Source organism: Hippoglossus hippoglossus, chromosome 19 (assembly GCF_009819705.1).
Source record: "Hippoglossus hippoglossus isolate fHipHip1 chromosome 19, fHipHip1.pri, whole genome shotgun sequence".
Taxonomy (NCBI): Eukaryota; Metazoa; Chordata; class Actinopteri; order Pleuronectiformes; family Pleuronectidae; genus Hippoglossus; species Hippoglossus hippoglossus.
The window spans coordinates 11,363,208-11,383,117 of NC_047169.1; the positions used below are offsets into that span (position 1 = coordinate 11,363,208).

At 41.5% G+C, this 19,910-nt stretch overlaps 1 protein-coding gene across 1 annotated transcript; it reads left to right on the forward strand.

Annotated features, from left to right (window-relative positions):
* Nucleotides 1-935: 935 nt before the first annotated feature.
* wdr90 (WD repeat domain 90) lies at nucleotides 936-19,504 on the forward strand. Its single transcript, XM_034570852.1, has 43 exons — nucleotides 936-1,223; nucleotides 1,386-1,477; nucleotides 2,282-2,458; nucleotides 3,037-3,175; nucleotides 3,303-3,473; nucleotides 3,682-3,808; nucleotides 3,951-4,009; nucleotides 4,427-4,542; nucleotides 4,680-4,916; nucleotides 5,426-5,488; nucleotides 5,598-5,666; nucleotides 5,763-5,873; nucleotides 6,043-6,188; nucleotides 6,290-6,347; nucleotides 6,619-6,737; nucleotides 7,662-7,823; nucleotides 7,918-8,048; nucleotides 8,176-8,292; nucleotides 8,914-9,149; nucleotides 9,492-9,628; nucleotides 10,071-10,201; nucleotides 10,470-10,600; nucleotides 10,753-10,914; nucleotides 11,214-11,342; nucleotides 11,538-11,671; nucleotides 11,764-11,804; nucleotides 11,902-12,027; nucleotides 12,334-12,498; nucleotides 12,594-12,676; nucleotides 12,765-12,867; nucleotides 12,978-13,099; nucleotides 13,247-13,403; nucleotides 13,495-13,685; nucleotides 13,812-13,980; nucleotides 14,167-14,290; nucleotides 14,686-14,857; nucleotides 15,818-15,940; nucleotides 16,348-16,516; nucleotides 17,463-17,593; nucleotides 18,183-18,326; nucleotides 18,632-18,748; nucleotides 18,859-18,943; nucleotides 19,031-19,504. The coding sequence occupies exons 1-43, from the start codon at nucleotides 1,211-1,213 to the stop codon at nucleotides 19,186-19,188; spliced, it is 5,547 nt and encodes a 1,848-aa protein (XP_034426743.1). The 5' UTR covers nucleotides 936-1,210; the 3' UTR covers nucleotides 19,189-19,504.
* Nucleotides 19,505-19,910: the final 406 nt, after the last annotated feature.

Genomic DNA, 19,910 nt, shown 5'->3' on the forward strand with positions numbered 1-19,910 from the left:
ACACCTACATGTAACATAGAGAGTGACAGCAATTATAGTCATTCATGGATGTGCTGTTATAATGGGTGACGCAAATAGAGGGAGATATACTGGGATGCTGCGGGAGACATGTTCAGACCTGGGGGTGATAATTGCTCATGTTACTCTGTAAGCGTTTGTATTTTGTTCCACCTTCTTGTCTCCTTGATGCATCAAGTCTACATTAAAATCTTTCCCCTTTCACCAGCTTCCAGAAAACTTCCATAACAGGGAGAAATTATGAATAAGTGAATAAGTGACTGGGATCACTTGGGCCATCTTCAAGTAAATCTAGAAGAAAAAATTCAAAGGATATTTTTTAAAAGAAATAATCATAGACTGTATATAAAGACGAGTGACGCATCTCCATTTCCACTATATAGCCAAAACGTCCGGCCACCCGAACGCCACCATCTTGCGCATTTGGAGCCGGAGTCTGCGCAGACGTGATCAGGGGATGGAGCCGCAGTATCGCCGTCAATTAGGTGTCAATCAAAACATCTGATAACTAATTAAAACCCATCTTACTGGAAAAATAACACTTGGACGAGACATCTGTAAAAATGTATTTAGTGTGACCATTAACGTAAGGGAGGTGGGGTTTATCACCTGTACATATGTGGTGTGTGGGGTTGTCTCCGTAAAACTTGATGCGACACGTGGACAGAAATATTGTCTGCTAAACAAACAATGAATAAGCATGTGAGATAGGTTGTAAATTTCCAACAGTAAAGTAAATCACCATCAGAACTGTGTGGAGTACATTCTTTGAAAGATAAATTGGGCGGCAAGTTGCAGCTTCATGTCCAAAATGCAACAGTGTCTTTGCTTGTATTGATTCTGCGCCAGTTAACGCCATTTCCCAGAATTCCCCTGGGGAACGAAACGCGCTGACGTCATAAGCGCCGTGCTGTCTCTGCGTGTCGTTGGCAACGGCGGAGGCTGGCGCGGGAAATATACGACTGAAGCTGGACGTCAAACCCAAACTACAGTTTTACTCGGTGTCAGGGAGAAATGGAGAAGTCCTCTCGCCGCGTAACGATGTAAAACAAATGTGTGCATGTTGTTTTAACGTCTGCGGGAAGGAGAGCGAGCGCTTCGGGGGGCCATTTACGCGTTTGCTAGCTAACGTCTGTGGATTTAAACCTGCCCGACACACGTCAACAAGTGGATTTACCTGCCGTCGCTATCAATGGCCTCCAAAGGTAAAGTGACTTTTAAAGGTTTTTAGTTAAAACCATCAGATGCAACAGCGCAGAGTGTGAGAGAGGAGCCTGTGACGTGGAGGATGAGTTTACACTGAAGCATTTGACTTGTTGCTGTGAAGTGTAGCTCCCTGAGACTGAAGCCTGTTTGTGACTCTGCAGGTTGGCAGCATCCTTATGTCAACATATTCAAACATGTCCGAGTGGAAGACTGGAAGAGGTCTGCAAAAGAGGGGGATGTGACCACATACACGGTAACTGTGTGCCACACTCTACTGTTGTGGTATTTATAAAGTTCTACTTGCAATAGCACTGTAAACTACCTTTTTAAAGATTCAAGGGGTTTTGTCAGTTTCTGTGTTTGAATTTCATCTTCATTGATTCCAGTAGTGTCCATACTGTCGACTTAGGTGCCTCTGAAGTGCATAATCACGATGACAAATGGGATAACACAACAGCAAATCACAAAACACAATCACAACAGCAAATCACAATGGCTGATCAAAATGCACAACAGGGTAAAAAAAACCCACACAATAAATCACAAATCACAACGACAAATATGAAAACACAACAAAATAAAAAGGGCAACAGCATATCGCAAAACACAATAATTACAAAACACTATGACAAAGGTGAAATAAGAAAACACAGCAACTGAACAAAAAGCACGACAGCAAAACACAATGACACAACAACTTAACTTAACTACTTCACTTTTAACGGAAAGAGAGAGGTAGCTGCTGTCGACAGTGATCGTCGCTGACTGGACAAACGCACTTGCTATAAAGATGGACACTGCGTTCATCCAATCAGTGTTGATCCTTGTCGACAGCAGCTTCCTCTATTTTCCGTTGGAAGTAAATGTTGTGATTTGCCGTTGTGTTTTCCCATTTGTGAAATTTGCATTTCAGGGCCACCGTAGTGCACTATTATGATTTGGCTAAATAAACAGCTTTTGTCTCAGTCCTTTCCAACTTTCAAATCTTGGCAGGGTCATCATCCCTTTAATGAACTAACTATATATACCATATATATATCTCCATGACACCCTCTAGGACAAGACACTGAAATGCTCAGTTTTCAGAATCAGGGGTCCTGTTCCTGCCAACAGTTACATCCTGGTACCCAAAAACACCAACCAGTCTCTGGGGCTGAATGGGCGCTACTTCTACCTTCTGTTCAGACCCATTCCTGGAAAATACTTTGTAGTCCACCTGGATGTTGCTGCAGAGGTATTTATTTTATTGCAGGATTCTGTGCACGTGTACACTGTCTAGCTGTTTTCAGGCCTGCACTGAAGTCCTTTGGAGGGGCTGTATGTGAGAATGCAAATTTTCGATTCAGTTGGCTCTGATATTTTAACCAGTCTTCAGTGTAAGTGTGAAAGCAGCTATATAAAAGGTCAATGGTTTAAGTCTATTTAAGATTGTATTAACAGTGCACTTATTGCACTTAATTTTAAAATGCACCGAGCCCCAGCTCTGCCTTAATAGCTTTCTTTATAATTCTCTGACATTTCAAAGTCTTTTTGTGTGTTGACATTGTAGTCTAATAGAAAAGTGGGAGCAAATATTCTCCACAGTCTTTTATTTACTTTTGAATTGTGTGAAAAAAATGATTCAGTTTAATCTCTTAATTCTTTTAGACCAAATTTTGTTCTCATTCAAGCAGCACTTTTAACACAGTGTGAGATATGAACTGTTTTATTGGCTTTTTACAACTTTAACAAATCCCAGTGTTTGAAACTGACAAGGAAAGAGAAGCATATTCTTATTCTGTTCTCTCTCTTGCTCCCTGCTGTGATATGTAGGAGGGCCAGGTTGTGCGTATCACCTTTTCAAATATGTTCAAAGAGTTCAAGTCCACAGCGACCTGGCTCCAGTTTCCTTTTCTGTGCGGAGCTGCGAAGGATTCAGTCTATGAGAGCACATCCAAATCTGCAAGACATGGTAAAACACACACGCAACCATACTTATATGGCCATATACATTTCATTTTATTTCATTAGTCACCCTACTAAGAGTCCACTGTACTTTTCTATGTATTGTAACTTATCTTTATGTTTATGTGCTCCAGGTTTCGTGGGTCCAGCGCCCAATTCAGTGCGCTGGACTTGTCTGATGCTGGATCTGCAGCACACTCTCTCCATCTATGTCAACCGCTGCTACAGACACGTGAAGAGCATCAAGCTTTGTGCCAACTTGGCAGTGAAAAACATGTTTACCAGTGACCTGCTGCTAGATCCAGGTGGCTTTATTTTTTGTTTTTAATAATGTAAGAAGTATAAATCTTATACTTGATATTCACACCTCATGTCTTGTGAATGTCACTAGTTTGAGGCAATGCCATGTGAAAAGTAAGAGAACAAAAACAAATGAATTCGGCAAAGTCTCCTCTTTGTGCGTGCATGACATTTTTATTGTTCTCATCTCTTTGTCCTTTTCTCTCTCAATAGGAGTTTCCTTCAGTGAAGCCAAGCTGATGGGACTGGCCTCCTCTCTGGGAACAGGTCCCATGCCTCGAGACATGTCATTCCCTGTTCCCAAGGGCGGCTCCTGGCATGACCTCTACGACCATATCAAGTACGGTTACCTCACCAGAGAAAAGACCTTAACATCAGCCAGGCTATTGGAATGTATCTATTACAAATGAAAGAAAACTACAATTACCTGCTTTATAGCAGTGTACTGCCATGGACTCTCTTCTTTTCTCCTACCCCAACAGGTTTCCCTCAGAGGGAACAAAGTTGCCCTTTGACTCCATTCAAAAAGGCAATCCAAGTAGTAAGTCATGAAATGTCACACTGCACATCACTCTCATCTTATGGTATTTAAAGATTTTTCTGCCCTCGTGTGTGATGCTCTTTACGTCTGATTCTGATGCTTTTTAAGATTTTCCTTAAAACATCTGTTTTTCTCCATGTTTTTTTTACAAGAAAAATGTATTTTTCTTTTACTCTGCACCAGAAATAATTTTGTTATCATTCATTTCATTCCACTGTTTCTTTTGAAATAATTTGTATTATTCATTCATCAAAATAAATTAGAGCCACTGTACATTTTAGAAATCAATACTTACAATGCAAATAAATTTGTTATACAGTTCTAATTCATCTTTTTCAACCCACGCAGTTCTTGCTTTTCCTAATAGGCATGCACGGTATTATGGATGACTGACATTCATGCCTCCATTTTTCACAGGCTGTGTCCCCAGCCAAATAAGCCCGATTAGAGGTGAGGTATTTCGCTGTGTCACCCTCAGCAAACCAGTTCAGGACCGCGTGTCCCTCGTCCAGCAGATCACCACCCCAAAATCAGTAAGAAAACATTTACAAGCTTTCATTAAGCCTCTCTGTTTTAACCCAGGTTGATTTTATTCTGTTAATGGTAAATTTAGATTTTTCTCTGACACTGCTGTGTTTAATTTTCAGTTATTTTCCTCCTGTCTCCTCAGCTGCCGAGGGATCGAGCTCCCGCGGTGACTAACATACCTGAGCTGGGTGTAGTCTCCTCTCACCAGAAGGATGACTGGCTTTGCCATAATGATAACCAGCAGCAGCAGGAGTCCGCATGTTTCAGTCCACACCAGCTCACATCCAGGTCACCCCGTGATACTGATGACAGTGAAGTCCATGTGTTTGCGCACCCTGAGGACGCCTTCAGCAAATATGGGGAGGAAAGTGAAGAAGAGGTGAAGCTTCATATGGACTAGACTGTACTTTCGATTAAACTTAAGTATTGAACTGCGGAAAATCTTCTGAAATTAGCCAACCGCCTGGTAAAAATTCCGGATAATGTCTGAGTCAAGCAAGTTGATCACGGGATGAATGAAAAACAAAAAATAAAACAAAAGTCCCATGATTAAGTAAAGGTGACATACACGTAGGAGATGAAGATGTCGATTTGGAAAGACGACGAGACTCGAGGTATTGATGATAAGAGCAGACGCCGGTGTCGACTTCAATTCTGTACTGGAATTTAAAAGGCATGTCTTGCACTTCCCCTCAGCTAAACACTTAGGAGATTTTCCTGTTATCTTGAATGCATCTTACCCAAACAATCTCCTGCTGCGTTGTTCATATGTGAAAGCCAAACGCCGGAAGACATCCAGATGCAATTGTATGGTCATTCTTCAGAATTTATGTCTGTAAAAGCACAATCACTGCTTTGAAAACCCTGTTCACCTTGTCATATTTCCAGTTTGTTTGCAGTTCTCCTCCACATCCTCTTCATTTGTCGTCATCTAAAGAAAGCAAACAGCAGGTAAGAGATGAGAGTGAGTTAGAGGGAAATGTAAACAACTCGAAACATCATTTGTTTAAGAGCTCATTACTAAATCTTATGAATCTGCTTTTTCTGCTCTCTTTGTTAGAAGCTGCTTCCAGACCCTATTCTCAATCTCAATCGAATCATTGGATTTGGAGGAGGCACTTTTAAATATGTATGCTCATTTAAATCTAAACTATAATAAAAAGCAGGCTGGCTTCATCCTACGTTATAGACTAGGGTCTAATATTTGCTCTGTATTCCGCTACAGGCTCTGTGGACCAAATCAGGTGATGCAGTGGTATATCCGTGTCATGCAATTATCGTCTCTATGAAGATTTCCTCGAACCAGCAGAGATTCTTTATTGGCCACACTGATAAGGTAAGTGTGGTTATATGTTGTGCTACCCCGCAGCACAATTTGTCCGATGGCCTCATATGAAAGGTTCTTTGAATTGCTTAATTCTAGGCCTTAAAAAGTGGTTGCAATCGTTGAAGAGAAAGCATTTTCTTGTGTCTTTGTTACAGAAATGTATGTGTTTTCTCTGTAGGTGTCTGCTCTAGCTTTTAATGGCAACACAACCCTGCTGGCCTCAGCGCAAACTGGTAATCATAGTGTGGTTCGAGTATGGAACTACCACAAAGGAAACTGTCTGGCAATATTCCGGATCCATGCTCATTCATTATCCTCTCTTAGGTAACCAACCACACACATCATATACATGGTTCATTGACATGTCAAACGCTGCTCGCTCACTCTAAATTTCTCTCTTTTGTTCTTTTCTTTCCATTATACAGCTTCTCACACAGTGGCAGTGTTCTCTGTGGAGTGGGTAAAGACAGCCACAATAAAACAGTAAGCTTCATGACTGCAAATGTTTCCACATGAAAATTCCACTGTTTATTTTCTAATTTGCGTATAAAGGCATTTAGCACTAGCCGCTCTCTGTAGGCAGAGCCATGCGTGTCATTAGATTCAGATGAGAAATTGCTGAGCGGCCCATTTAATCACTACTCTGACTGACTCATCTAGTTGTAATTTCAAATGACGGATAATAACTATAAATTATTGCCCTTAGCTGCAAGCAGACTGTATATATTTGCAATCCTAATTCTGCTTTTCTTAGATGGTGGTGGTGTGGAACACTCAGAACATCACTAAAGGTGGAGAGGTGACCATCTTAGCCAAAGCTCACACCGATGTGGACATTAACACCATGAAGGTCGCCTTCTTTGATGAAACAAGGTACCCTGGTTTCTGTGTTTAGTCACGTATTGATTGATTCTTTTCACCAAAATATGTCTTGTTTTATAAATGGCCGAACCTTTGCTATGTTTCTTCTACATCATACATACACACACTGAGACGGACATCTCCTCTCATAATATAGATTTTATATTTTGCACAACACATACAGATATAGAAAGGCAGTACATTCTCAGTGGACACTTTCTTAATAGAATGAGGTTGTAGTTCTCCAGTGATGACTGATGAGTCATTAAACCCCTGGTTGCTCAGTAAATCAGGGAACAGTAACTGAACCATCAAAATTATGAAGAGGAAAGACACAACACCAATAAAAGACTTTGATACAGTCATAAGCTAACAAGCTGTGAAAGGGATTGTACTACCTAGAGACCTAATAATCTTATTGAATATGAAATTAGGAATGTTGCATTAGCATTATTTGATTCATGCATGGTACCTGTGGCGGTTTGCCGTGACAGCAAGGCACCTGTGTCGTCTGTTGACTCCCACAGTGCTCACTGCTGATCAGCTATTCACAGAATTCATGATCACCCAAAAACCCTCAGAAAGCTACAAACAGCCAAATCACCAGCATCAATGTTCAGAGTATGCAGCTTTAAATTATACTGGATGAACCACCAACCAAGGCTTTTTAGTGTTGAATGTCTGAAGCATAAGACAGAATTGAAGAATAATATAATGAAACTCCTTTTTAAAGTGTGCTTGTGCAAAGAGAGTTGTGTCACAGATTTTTGTCCCCTCTCACGCTCACCACCTGTGTATTCTTAGTGAAGAAAAGGTGTGGAAGAGTGGGAGAGGTGAAACCGCTCCAGCTGCAAGAGTAGAAGAGAAATAGGCCTCATATCGACTTGTCAGTTATTTAGAATTCTGGGACTAAATGTCCGAGTGTGCTGCTTTTAGGATGGTGTCGTGTGGTCGTGACAATATTCGTCTGTGGCGAGTACGGAACGGGACGCTGCGCTCCTGTCCAGTAAACCTGGGGGAATACCACTCGATGGACTTCACCGACGTGGCCTTTGAGGAGGGAAACGCCTCCAACCAGCATCCAGATGATCAAACACTGTGAGTGAGAGTTCACTCATCATTGTAAGAAATATGAATTTTATCTGGATATTTTGAAAAATGTTATTAATAAAAGATTACTCTCTTCCCATAGATTTGCCAGCAGTCGCAGTGGCCATATCTTTGAGGTGGACTACAGCCGCGTAGTCATTAGAAATGTGAGGAGACTGTTGCCTGCACTGCAGCAGCATGCAGACCGCAGAGAGAAACTGACTTTTAACACAGGTGGGTCTGAAATCATTTGGAGCCAGAAAATGTTTATTTAACATTTTGAAGCAGAGGTTGGTTAGAGAGAAAATTGAATCTCTAAAGAGCCTGTGAAGACATGAGTTTGGGTGCTTGTGTGTCACAGGTCCCGGCATCGCCATCAACAGCATCAGCGTGTCCTCGGCATTCTGTGCCACGGGCTCTGAAGACGGCTTCCTGCGTCTGTGGCCCCTTGATTTTTCTGCTGTCTTCCTGGAGGCTGGTAGGCACAGCAGGGTTAGGCCTGACATTAACCTGCAGCAAACTAACTGTAGGGGACAGTTCTGGCTCCACAGGCAATGACATGATCTCACTTCATGTACAGTATGTTTCGAAAGCGGTTTTCTAGTATCAGGTTGCATCTGTCCTAGATGACGGTGCCAAGAAAGTATTTTTTTTGTTGTATTTTTTACAAATTGTATTACCTTACTGAGTGTGTATTTCACTCTTCCCTCTTTGCTGCTGTAACACAATAAATTCCCCCATAGTGGGACTAATGAAGGACGATCTATCTTATCACATACTGCTAATTGGCATAGGACTTACTGCGTCACAGGAACCACTGGTTTCCACAGTCTTCAATGATGTCTCTGCCCCTTTAGCTATAACATATAACAATATATTTTCAATTGAGGTCACTGAAGTTACAAGCATTTAAAGATATCAAAGTAAAAGTTAATGTATAAATATAATCTTATCCGCAAATTACTGTGGCAGCATGAATTTGATTATTTGAAATAATAGAAAAAATAAACAGTGCACAGTCTTTATATTCAAATGTGAAATGTTCCCTCTCACATCCTCATACAGAGCAATCACTGAGACCCATGTCATTGTTTCCCAGAGCACGAGGGACCTGTGAGCCTGGTGTCTGTCTCATCGGACAGTCTTCAGGTCCTGGCAGCCACCTCAACCGGTATCCTGGGTTTCCTTGATGTGAGCAGCCACGGGTACAACACACTGATGAGGTCGCACACAGACACGGTGCTTGGCTTCAGTGTGGACGGCGTCCGTCGGCATCTCACAACTGCCTCTTCCGACGGCACAGTGCGCATTTGGAATATGGACTCCTTACAGCAGGTCAATCAACGTCAAGCCAATTTCTTTTCCAAATTTCATTGAGGAGGCACTGTCCTTCAGTTTGTTTAGCCAGACATATAACGGCTCAAGTCTGTGTACAATGTTCACAATCTCACTTTAGAAAACCTAGACATTGGTATTCTGTCCTGCTTTTTGTCAGTTTTACTTTCTCTGCTGAAGCAAGGCCACGTGAGGCTGTTTTTATTCTCTCTTTCTAGTCTAGTTTGTGATTTATAAAAAGAGAGCAATTACAATTGTCTGGTTTTATTTAATAATCCAACCGCCAAAGTCTTTGTTCACTCTCTACGACTGAATGTCTGTATTGTTGTCTCCTGTGTTTAGTTGTACGACTTTGTGTCTGAGGACAGCCCCTGTTCAGTGGCCTTCCATCCCAGTGAGCAGATCTTCTCTTGTGGCTCCAGCTCGGGCGTCATCAGGGTCTTTGACATCTCAAGTGCCAAACTGTTGGCTGAACACAAGTATGTCTGAACTAACTTTCTGTTGTGGATACCATATGTTTGCATGGATGTATATTATATAGTATGATATATTGTGTTACACACAGTACACAATGCTTAAAATACACTATAATTTGACTAGAATAGTAAATTGACCTTGATCTTAAAGGAACAAATTTGCAATTAAAATCCGATGTAGATAACAGGTATGCTTATGAACACACTGTCAAGTGAATGTGTGAAATTCTCGTCTGTGTTTATTTCCTAAACCTAATATCTGCCATCTGGGTCAGTTTTGGTACATTTTAAGATGAGTCAAGTGCAACAGATACCACCATAACTGCTGTTAAAAAGTGTGTCCTCCAAGGGAGAGTACTGACTGCTTTTGTATTCTTATTTCGCAGCACCTATGTTTCTGTTTACATACAGTATGTATTTATATATATATATATATATATTACAGGCATCACAGTGGTGAAGTGGTGGGTCTTGCCTTCTCTCCGGACGGGGAGTACATGTACAGTGCTGACTCTCAGGGCTCTCTTGCACTTTACAACTCCTCTGAGGAAGATCACAATGTCATCAGAGTTGTATGTATGTATACACACACACACACACACACACACACACACACACACACACACACATACCTAAAGATAATTGTAGTAGATCACATGTTACACTTAATCTTACCATAAACCATTCATGCAGGCACAGAATCAAATTTCATTAGCTAGCTAGCTAAATGAGATATTGCTTGAACTGACTTTACTCAAAAGCTCACTAGTTTGAGTCACAGTTAGTTTATCAGAAAGCCACATTTAACATCGTCTTGAGATTCCCTCTGTACCTGATTTCCTAGGTAATGTGGTGGCCCGAGGCACGGAGCGCGCTCCAGACGCTCTTACAGTGCGCAGTGACAGCCGCTGTCTGGCTTTTGTCGGTCCCTCCGAGTACATTGTCACTATTGCTGACGCACGGTCTCTGGATGAGGTATCTCGCACATTGACACCTTTCATGCCATTTATTGCATTGTTTAGTTAAATTAAATGTGAATGTGATTTCACTTGTAGTGAGGCAGCATCACCCTTCCATTATATGGGTTTCTCTTATGGGTCCGACTGACACATGTCATCCTTACCCAGTTGCTCCACGTGGATGTGAGTATTTTGGACGTAGAGAGCCCTCGTCTGGATTCTGCACTGAAGGTCTGCTTCTCCCTGGCCTCAACTGAACATCTGCTGGTTGCGACATCTGCTAACAAAATCCTCTGGGTTAGCACTAAGACAGGCCGTCTGCTCCGAGAGGTAACACCACAGATGTTGTGTCTTAAACTATCAGCAAATTATTTTGCAATGTTTTATTTATTTGCTGAAAGTGTACAAGATTAAGCAGAGGAAGGTGTTTAAAAAGTTTCAGTAGAACATGAGATTACCTGACAGAGATACCGACGACAAGAAGCTCACAGGGTAGAAGAATGTGGAAAACATGTCCGCAGAGAGAGTAACAAGAGACCAAGGGTTTTGATATGCACAGGTTGTCTCTACACCATCATTTGATCCAATTTTCAGTTATACCTCAGAGTTTGTTTTGATTTTCCTTTCAGATGTCTAAGGTTCACAAACAGCAGATCTCATCCTTGGCTGTGAGTGAGGACAGTCGATTCCTGCTGACTGCAGGACACAATGCTGTTAAAGTGTGGGATTATAACATGCAGCTCACTGTCAACTCACAGGTGCTCAACAATTAGATCCCTTTTACCTTTTACTATTAGTGGCTAAAATGTAACTTATACATTCTCTACAGATTTTTATTTTATTAAGTAACTTCTACAGAATGTATGTTGTGTTTATTTCACTTTGAAGTAGAAGTATTAGAAGGTTATGTTTTGATTTCTGTCGTGACTGAGACGCTTGTTTCTCTGGAGCAGTTGTTCATAGGTCACAGTCAGCCTATCTGCCAGGTGAGCTTCACCCCGGACCAAATGGGAGTAGTCTCAGTGGGAGACGCCATATTTCTGTGGGACTTCCTGGCGCATTCTGGTTACTCTTTGACTAACAGCAGGTAATAATCTGTCTCACGTTTAAATCTTGTTGTGTGTTACGCTTCATGAGTTTTATTGGTAACAGTCCAATTCGCTCTGTCTTCACTCACAGTTTACCTCTCAGAGTAAACCACACCTCGGCCCCTAGATCAGGTAAATTTACATTTAAATGCTAGAATAATAGTGTACCTGATCCAAATCTTCTGACTAAATTCAATGTATTTCTTTAATTTGTGTTTTCATGTAACAGTTCATCCAGATGTTGCAGTGAGTGAAGTTCAATTGTCAATTGGGATGCCTCGACAGAAAGCACCCCTCCCTTCCTCACCACCTCCACATCTGGAGATCAGCACGACCAACCAAGCTGATCGGGGTGGTAAGTTCTCCCGCTCATGTGAATAGATATGAACATGCGTATATGAAATATTTTAATTGTCTTACTGGTGTGAACCTCAGTACCTCAGCCTTAAGCTAAAAAAGCCAATCCCCAATAGTTGCCTAGCAACACCTTAATTGACGTGCCACACTCAGAATGTATTCGTTGCTATTGGCTACAACTAAAGTGTTCTGTGGATGAAGGGATGTTGATTATAAGGATTATGGGACCTTATTCCGTGAAACTTTAGTGGTTGGTGGAGGTGTACGACTGTGAGGCTGTAATTGTAGTGTCTCTCTTCTGCAGCTTTTGGCTCCTCGTCTCTTTGTGAAGACACCCCAACCATCACAACTGTTCCAGGCCCAGCCAGTGGTTCAGGTCCGTCATCTGGCCCCAGATCTGCCGCCTCCTTCCTCAAAGTTACAGAGCTGGTCAACACACCTTCCCTGAATAGCAGCCATAATGACACTAGTAAGTGCTCCCCTGCACTATTTAATATTTGCAGTGAACGGACTCTTCTCTTCTGCTGTTGTATTTATTTCTTTATGCGGGTTTTTTTTTTTAAGTTCAGTCAAAAGGGAAGAAGCCAATACGTCCAGATTGTTACAGGCACTTTATCCCACGTTTCAAGCCCTCCACTATTGATCAGGTAAAGAACACTTTGTATTATAATGAACTGTTGTCACGGAGTGCTGTGATATTCTTGAGCTCCAGTCTGACTGTTTTCTCGGATTCAGGCTGCTGTGGCTCCCCAACCAGGAGAGGAGGGCATCAAGCTGAAAGCAGTGATTGGCTACAATGGCAATGGGCGTGGCAACATGGTGTGGAGCCCTGACCAAGGTCATTATAATATACTGAAAGTAAAAGTTAAACATTAACTGTAAAATAAATAATAAAACTATAAAACTGAGGTTGGTGAAAGTTGTTGTCTCTCAATACATTTTCTGTAGGTTTATTTGCGTACTCGTGTGGCTGCGTGGTGGTGGTGGAGCACCTTCATACAGGATGTCAGAGACACTTGCAAGGCCACAGTGAGGAGATCTCTTGTCTTGCGATCTCAAATGATGCACAGGTACTTTTATCATAGTTTTTGACATTTAGTTTGGGTTCGATTCTGTGAACCTAAAGTCACACTGCTCAGACCACAGAGAAAGCTACAAATCAAGTTTGCCTTGCGTTTTATGGAATAATGCTTTGCGTCTTGTTATCTCCTGCCCAGAAAATGGCATCAGCAGCTGGCGGCAGTAACGGCAGCAGGAGCCTCATCTGCATTTGGGATGTGCAGAATGGAACATGTCATAAAAGCATCTCCTTCCACAGAGGGGCGGTGCAAAGTCTTGGTTTTTCCAGAGACGATCGCTTCTTTCTCTCTGTCGGTCAGTAAAATTTGAATTTAAACTCTTGGCATAATGACTTAACAAATGTTGCTACTGTTACTACTCTGGGTTTCTTCCCAATTCCCTTTAGGAGACTTCTCTGAGCCAGAGCTGGCTCTGTGGAGCACCAAGACCTTCCAGCTGCTGTCCAGTGTGAGCATGTCTGGGCCGATCCATGATGCAGCCTTCAGCCGCTCTGCAGCCGGCCAGCTGGCCTGTGTGGGCAGCCAGGGGATTTACTTCTGCCTCCTCCACACTCATGGCCTTGATGTTGACCTCCAGGTAAAACAGACAATTTAGGAAATACTGTATCATTTTCAACTGCACATTTAGTGTGTACTTGTGGGTAATTATTTTACTTGTACTTACCCTGGTACATAAGGCTTGAGCTGTCTTTCACCCTTTCAGGTCCAGAGGGTGAAAGCACCTGCGGAGGTCGGTGATGTGGAGCTGACCGCTCTGTGCTATCACACGGACTCCTTTCTGTTCACTGCCACTAACCGAGGACATGTTTGCGTCTGGGACGTGAACACACAGGATTGCTTCATGACCTGGGAAGCAGATAAGGGAGAGATTGGTACATATTTATGATACATTCTGACCATCTAGTTAGGATAAAAATACTTTTAGCTGAAGTTCCCAAAAAATACACACCAGCATTATTATCTTCTAGTTGCTTGTAATAAATTGTGGAGATGCTTTTTATTTCACTTGGTAAATTAACCTGCAATGTGAATGAGATTGGTGTGGTTTCCTGGTGCAGGAGTGCTGTTGTGTCGAGGGAACCGTCTGTTGACGGGCAGCAACACCCGCTGGTTCCGACTGTGGGAGGTCGAAGCTATTCAGAGCCTGGAGCCCCAGGAAAAAGTCTGCCATGTGGAGGACAGGTGTGTATCTGTTTCTTAAGGTTATATGTATGTTTGATCTCGGCAGTAGACTCTTCACATGTGATGTATACGTTCCTCAGCACGTGGAGCTAGCCAGATAGATCAGACAGAGACGTTACAATCTGGTAAATTAACTTTAACGAAGGAAAATTAAGTCGTATTTTACCATCTCAAATCAAATCCCCCAGTGGAATGTGTATGCAACAAGTAATTTGCTTGTCACATACCTGTTAAAGTGATAAACTGCACTACCTGCAGTTGTCCGTATCGACGATAACAGATGTTGACATGTGCTACAAAACTATCAACCACTGTTACACCAGTGCTACGTGTTAAAACAGTTAACATGCAGCCCTGCCCTGCAGATACTGTGGTTACCTGTGTCTTTTCTTTAGATGGACCACTGTGGTGTTGGAGAAAGAGGTAATGCTGGACGGGACCGTAGTCAGTGCAGCATTTGATAACACAATGGACATGGGCATCGTTGGAACCACAGCCGGAACTCTCTGGTACATCAACTGGTCCGATAACAGCAGCATCCGGCTGGTCAGCGGGCACAAGACCAAGGTACCACTGCTCTGTCACCAGCCCTGACAAATGAAGAATAACCACATCCAAATCTTGTGTCTCCGGGAAGAGCTAGAGTATAAGGTTTAAACTTATTACAATATATTATTGTTGATGGCTTGATGGTACACATCTGCCCAAAGACTTGCTAACACATGTTACATGTCTGTCAGAAGCTACAGTTGTGACGGTGAAATGCATGTGGTGAGCAAACCCAGCATCAATACCTATTCACAGTTTGTCCTGACAAAATGTCAACAAATGTCACGTCCTGAACTAAATCTTGTTTACAGCCCCCTGTCTGGCTGAATTATTTATGGCATCTATCGTCATCCTCATTTTGAAAAAGGAGCTTTAAATTTGTATGCCTCTGTGACAGTGTCAGCTTTGGCATTATGTTTTCTGGTTTTCCAACAAGACCGTCTGTCTGAATCCCTCAGCTCAGAAAACCTTGATGGGATTTTTTAAAACGATTTTGGAGGTCAAGGTCCCTTGAGAAAACAGATTTGGGCCATAACTGAAGACTTCATAAACTGATTATGAATTTAACACAAATGTCGAAAATAACAAAATGCTCAAGTAATGACATTTTTATATCTTAACAGTCAAATGTCAACTTCAATGTGACATTAAAAAGTTCTGGATATTATTAAACTCTATAACATGGAACACAAGGGGAGATTATGAACATATTTCTTGCAGTTTGACTGAACTGAAACCAAGAGATGAAGATTTTTCTTATTAAAAAGGGAAAAGCACAATTCTGAATGAATCAGGAAAGTGCAGCCACTTTCAGGAAAGATTCAGAAGAGAAGGATGAAAATGACATGACCTCCTGAGGAATTCTGTTTTTCAGAAACATCAGTCGAGTTTCTGATGTTCACATGATGAGATTTTCCTTGTCATTGTAACAGCATTCAGACACGGTGATGTCACACTCTCCTTTTTGCTGCTGTCCAGGTAAATGATGTCGTGTTCAGCTCTGACGAGAATCACTTCGCCACCTGCAGTGAGGACGGCAGCGTGAGGGTGTGGTCGGTGCCCAGCAACGAACTGGTGGTGCAGTTCCAGGTGCTCAACCAGGTGAGGGGATGCATTTAGGAAATATTCTACCTTAATAGGTGGCTCAGGTCTTGTAGAAATTGAAGGAACGCTGGGGATTACTAACTGGATATCTGCTGTAAATATGATTGGGGAAATCAGAGAAAGATATTTTTTATATTTTAAGGGATTCTAACAACACGATTAAACTAATTGTTTGTCTCCTGGTGTTTCTGCTCCATAGCAAGTTAAACTATTGTGATCAAATGAGACTATTTATTCCTTTGTCTTTTTAAGTTCAGAACTATAGAATGATAAGCAATCCTCCAGTTAATAATGCTTATTACATCGGGGGCATATTTCCTACTTTGTGCAGACAGGTGGAATCATACCCACTGTGCCAGTAATTACATTCACTACACAGCGGCGTTTCTCTGTTTCTCTGTCAGGCCTGTGGCTGTGTGTGCTGGAGTCCCTCTCCCAGTGAGGACAGTGCATGTGTGGCTGCAGGATACAGTGACGGGACCCTGAGGATCTTCCGACTTGCCTCCTCAGAGATGGAGATGAAGCTGCATCCCCATCACGTTGCCGTCACTGCCATCCAGTACTCGGCTAGTGGTGAGAGAGCAGTTTCAGAAAAGTCTTGATCAGATCAAGACTTTCCCTCAGTCGTCCCTCTCCTGTATACTTCTTTAAGTGATTACTTCCTGGCTTTAAGCACCATGAACTGTTCTGATTCAAAAGGTTATTGTTCCAATGGTCAAACACCAAGGCTACATCCACGTTAATATGTCTTTGTTTTCTGATAAAACCTTGCCTCCTGCGTTTGTAGGCTGCTGTAGATTTACAAATAAAATTAAACTGCACAAAGGCTGCTAGCAAAGACAACAAGCTTAGCAATACTTTAAAATGGCCATCCATATTTCATTCAATACTAGTATTTAAAGCTGATGCTTTTTTTTTTCTCAGAAGGGTCAGGTGACAGGAACATGACAAACAAGGGTGGGATAAGTCTTGATTGATATGACGCTATCAGGAAGTACATGTGGGTGTCTGCATAATTCTTTCTTCTCGTCAGACTGAAACACAACCCTGGAGTTTTCAAACTAAAGCAGTGTTTCCAAATGTCCATGTTTAGGGTTTGACAAACTACTCTGCAAAAACAAAAGTGATAGATTTTTAGCAGGCTAAATATCTTAATTGTAATCACAATGCAGGATGGTGTACATGTAGTGGTGAGTGCCCCTGACTTTTGCTATATATAGCTTTTAAGCGAAGGAGAGCATGAGCCAGACAAAAGTAAATGTACATTATTAAAGTAATTATCAAGTCGTTGATTTTTTGTTGTTTAAGTAGTTTAGTGGCAAAGTCTGAACCTGGCATAATGTTTGTTAGAGTGCCTGTAGCCTTTTAGAAAAATGTATGCATGGTCAAGGAAAGGGTCATAACTCATTTTTCCTTCAAATTTAAAGACCCATGATTAAGTCCATGTACTGCCAGTGAAGTGTCATGTTATATCAAAGCTGCTGCGTTTCATCCAGTATCTGTTTTTGGACCCCGACAGGTCACGTGATCCTTTCAGGGGGGAAGAATGGTCTCGTAGCTGTCAGCAGCCCAGTGAATGGAGCGACTATCCAGGTCATCAGGGACCACAAAGGAGCTCAGATTAACACCATCCAGTGTGTGAATGAAGAGGTCAGCTCAGTGAGTCATTGAATCAGAGAATGGAGCTTTATCTCAGCTTAATATGACGGCACATTAGAAACTGAACAAAGACTTCAGAAGCATCACACATTAAATTTCTCCTTTAGTTACAATTCAGCGGAAGATTTGTACATGAACCTAATTCTGCAAGAGTGAATTCTTAAATGATCTGTTTGCACACTTTGAGTAAGATTTATCAGTAAGAGAAAGTGGCAGAAATATAAGTCTGTTAGAAACGGTACACACTGAAAAATAAATAATAACTTGAATACTTATGAGACAGAATAGTAAAACAATACCATCCTGAGTGTCTTTATGTTAGAGGTAGTAAATACATTTGTTTTTATTCATAAGTAGGTATGTAGCAAGATTGTTTTGAAATAATCTTATCAAATCCAGTTAAATTCATACAGTTATTTATACAAAGTTATTCTTTTCATTAGCTCTCCACTGCTACAGTCTACCGGGTTATGGATCTCAAGAAAAGGAAAATGCTCTATGAAATTCTTCTTGTGGCGTTTTATCACATTTTGTTTCATCAGCAGGTCTTTGAAGAGTTTGTTTATCTTCTCATCTTTAGTGTAAGAATTTCGGACTGGAAGGAATCGAGATGTGGTTGACAGCCAGTGCTGACAGACGCGTCAGTGTGTGGGCTGCCGATTGGTTGAAGGACAAGTGTGATCTCCTAGACTGGCTGACGTTTCCTGCTCCGGCCTATTTGGAGGTACTGGCTGTAGTTTAACTGATGGTACACGGTAATGAGTGGAAATGTTTCTGCACGTGTACTACATACTGGATTTTCAGCTCTGTTTCGTAGTCTATACTCGGTAGAAGACCGTGGAAAATGAATACTCACTTAACACACATTTGCATTCAATACTTCCCCTCAGCCTTTTTTATTCTACATGTATGTTTTTATTTGTACTTTTGACATTTTCCAGCATATCTTTTTGTCCTGTTTTTCAAATATCTTCACACGAACATTTAGCTCAGTCATTTTTATATATCTATAAACAATTTGTGTTGCAGGATGACAGCCCACCTCCCAGCCTGGCTGCCTTCTGCCCAACAGACCCTGACCTGGTGGTCTACACAGGCTACGGAGTTGAGAAAGAGTTGTCCTTCTACAGCCTGACTAAAAAACAGGTAGCGCAGCTCCCCCTGCTTCATTGTGTGGGGATTTTTTTTCTTCACCTCCACATGGTTAATGTGTGTAATATCATACAAAATATAATCTTTAATCAATTTTTCTACAGATAATAAAAAAGATTGCCCTGCCCCACTGGGCCACGTGCTTTGGTCTCTCCTCTAAGTCTCAGCTCATAGCTGTGGGATCAAAAGGTAAACCTTTATTTTAAATGAAAGTGTAATCAAAGTTTCGAGCTCACGTTTAATACATTTCTCACTCTGTGTCTTATCTCTTACCAGAGCGCGTGTTGAAGTTAATCAAGTCGAGCAGCGGCAGGTTTCAGGACTTCCTGCAGCACAGTGACTCACTGCAGACGTGTCACTTCTCACCCACTGGGTCGCTTTTTTTCACTGTGGCCTATAATGAGATCCTGCTGTGGGAGGTGCGGGGCCTCTGAGGGCCTCGGATCTGTTTAATTTTGTCAATTTGCCTAGTTCAGTTGGTACATACTGTAATTTTATTGTTCCATATATGTTTTTTTTTTTTGTGTGAAGTAGTTGTGGAGAAGCTTTGTGCTGCAGAGGTTCTTATTTAATTAAATTAACTGTTTTCTTTTGTGTGTGTGGTTTTAGAATACAGTTTTTTTTAATGAATGGATTATTTTGTTTATTCATTCATTTCTTATTTTTGACTTTATTTTAGTTTTTTTTTATGCTGCAGTTTTGTATATGTATGAAAACTGATGAGAAATAAATAGTTACTGTTTTTGAGATGTATCTTTCCTGATTCGGTTATCACTCTGTGACAGGATTTTATTTCTTCTGCTAAGGAGACTTCATTCCTCTCCTTTGGTTTGTTTTCAATGGTTGGTTGCTTCTGTTTGTTTGTCAGCAGGATTACGCAAAAACGACATAACAGATTTCCATGAAACTTGGGCCACGAAAGATTCCATCACGTTTTGGTGTGGATTTTGCAAAATATGGTGTTTTTTACACCAGCTCTCAGGGAATAATGCATGAGTTTTGATGGGAAACAGAATAAGGCCTATTTAGGTAACTGATATCTGCATGTGAGTCAGAGTGAATTGGTGCAACTTGATTGAATTTAAGGGGAATGTTGATCCTTGGCGTAGGAATGTGCTCTACTGACTGTTATCGTAGTTTAGATATGTTTGTGTAT

Bases quoted from the DNA above. Each gene is read 5' to 3' on its own strand.
- wdr90 (XM_034570852.1), top strand. The intron at 5,874-6,042 runs GTAAGTGTGGTT...TTTTCTCTGTAG, and splicing joins TTATTGGCCACACTGATAAG to GTGTCTGCTCTAGCTTTTAA. The intron at 18,327-18,631 runs GTACTGGCTGTA...TTTGTGTTGCAG, and splicing joins CTGCTCCGGCCTATTTGGAG to GATGACAGCCCACCTCCCAG.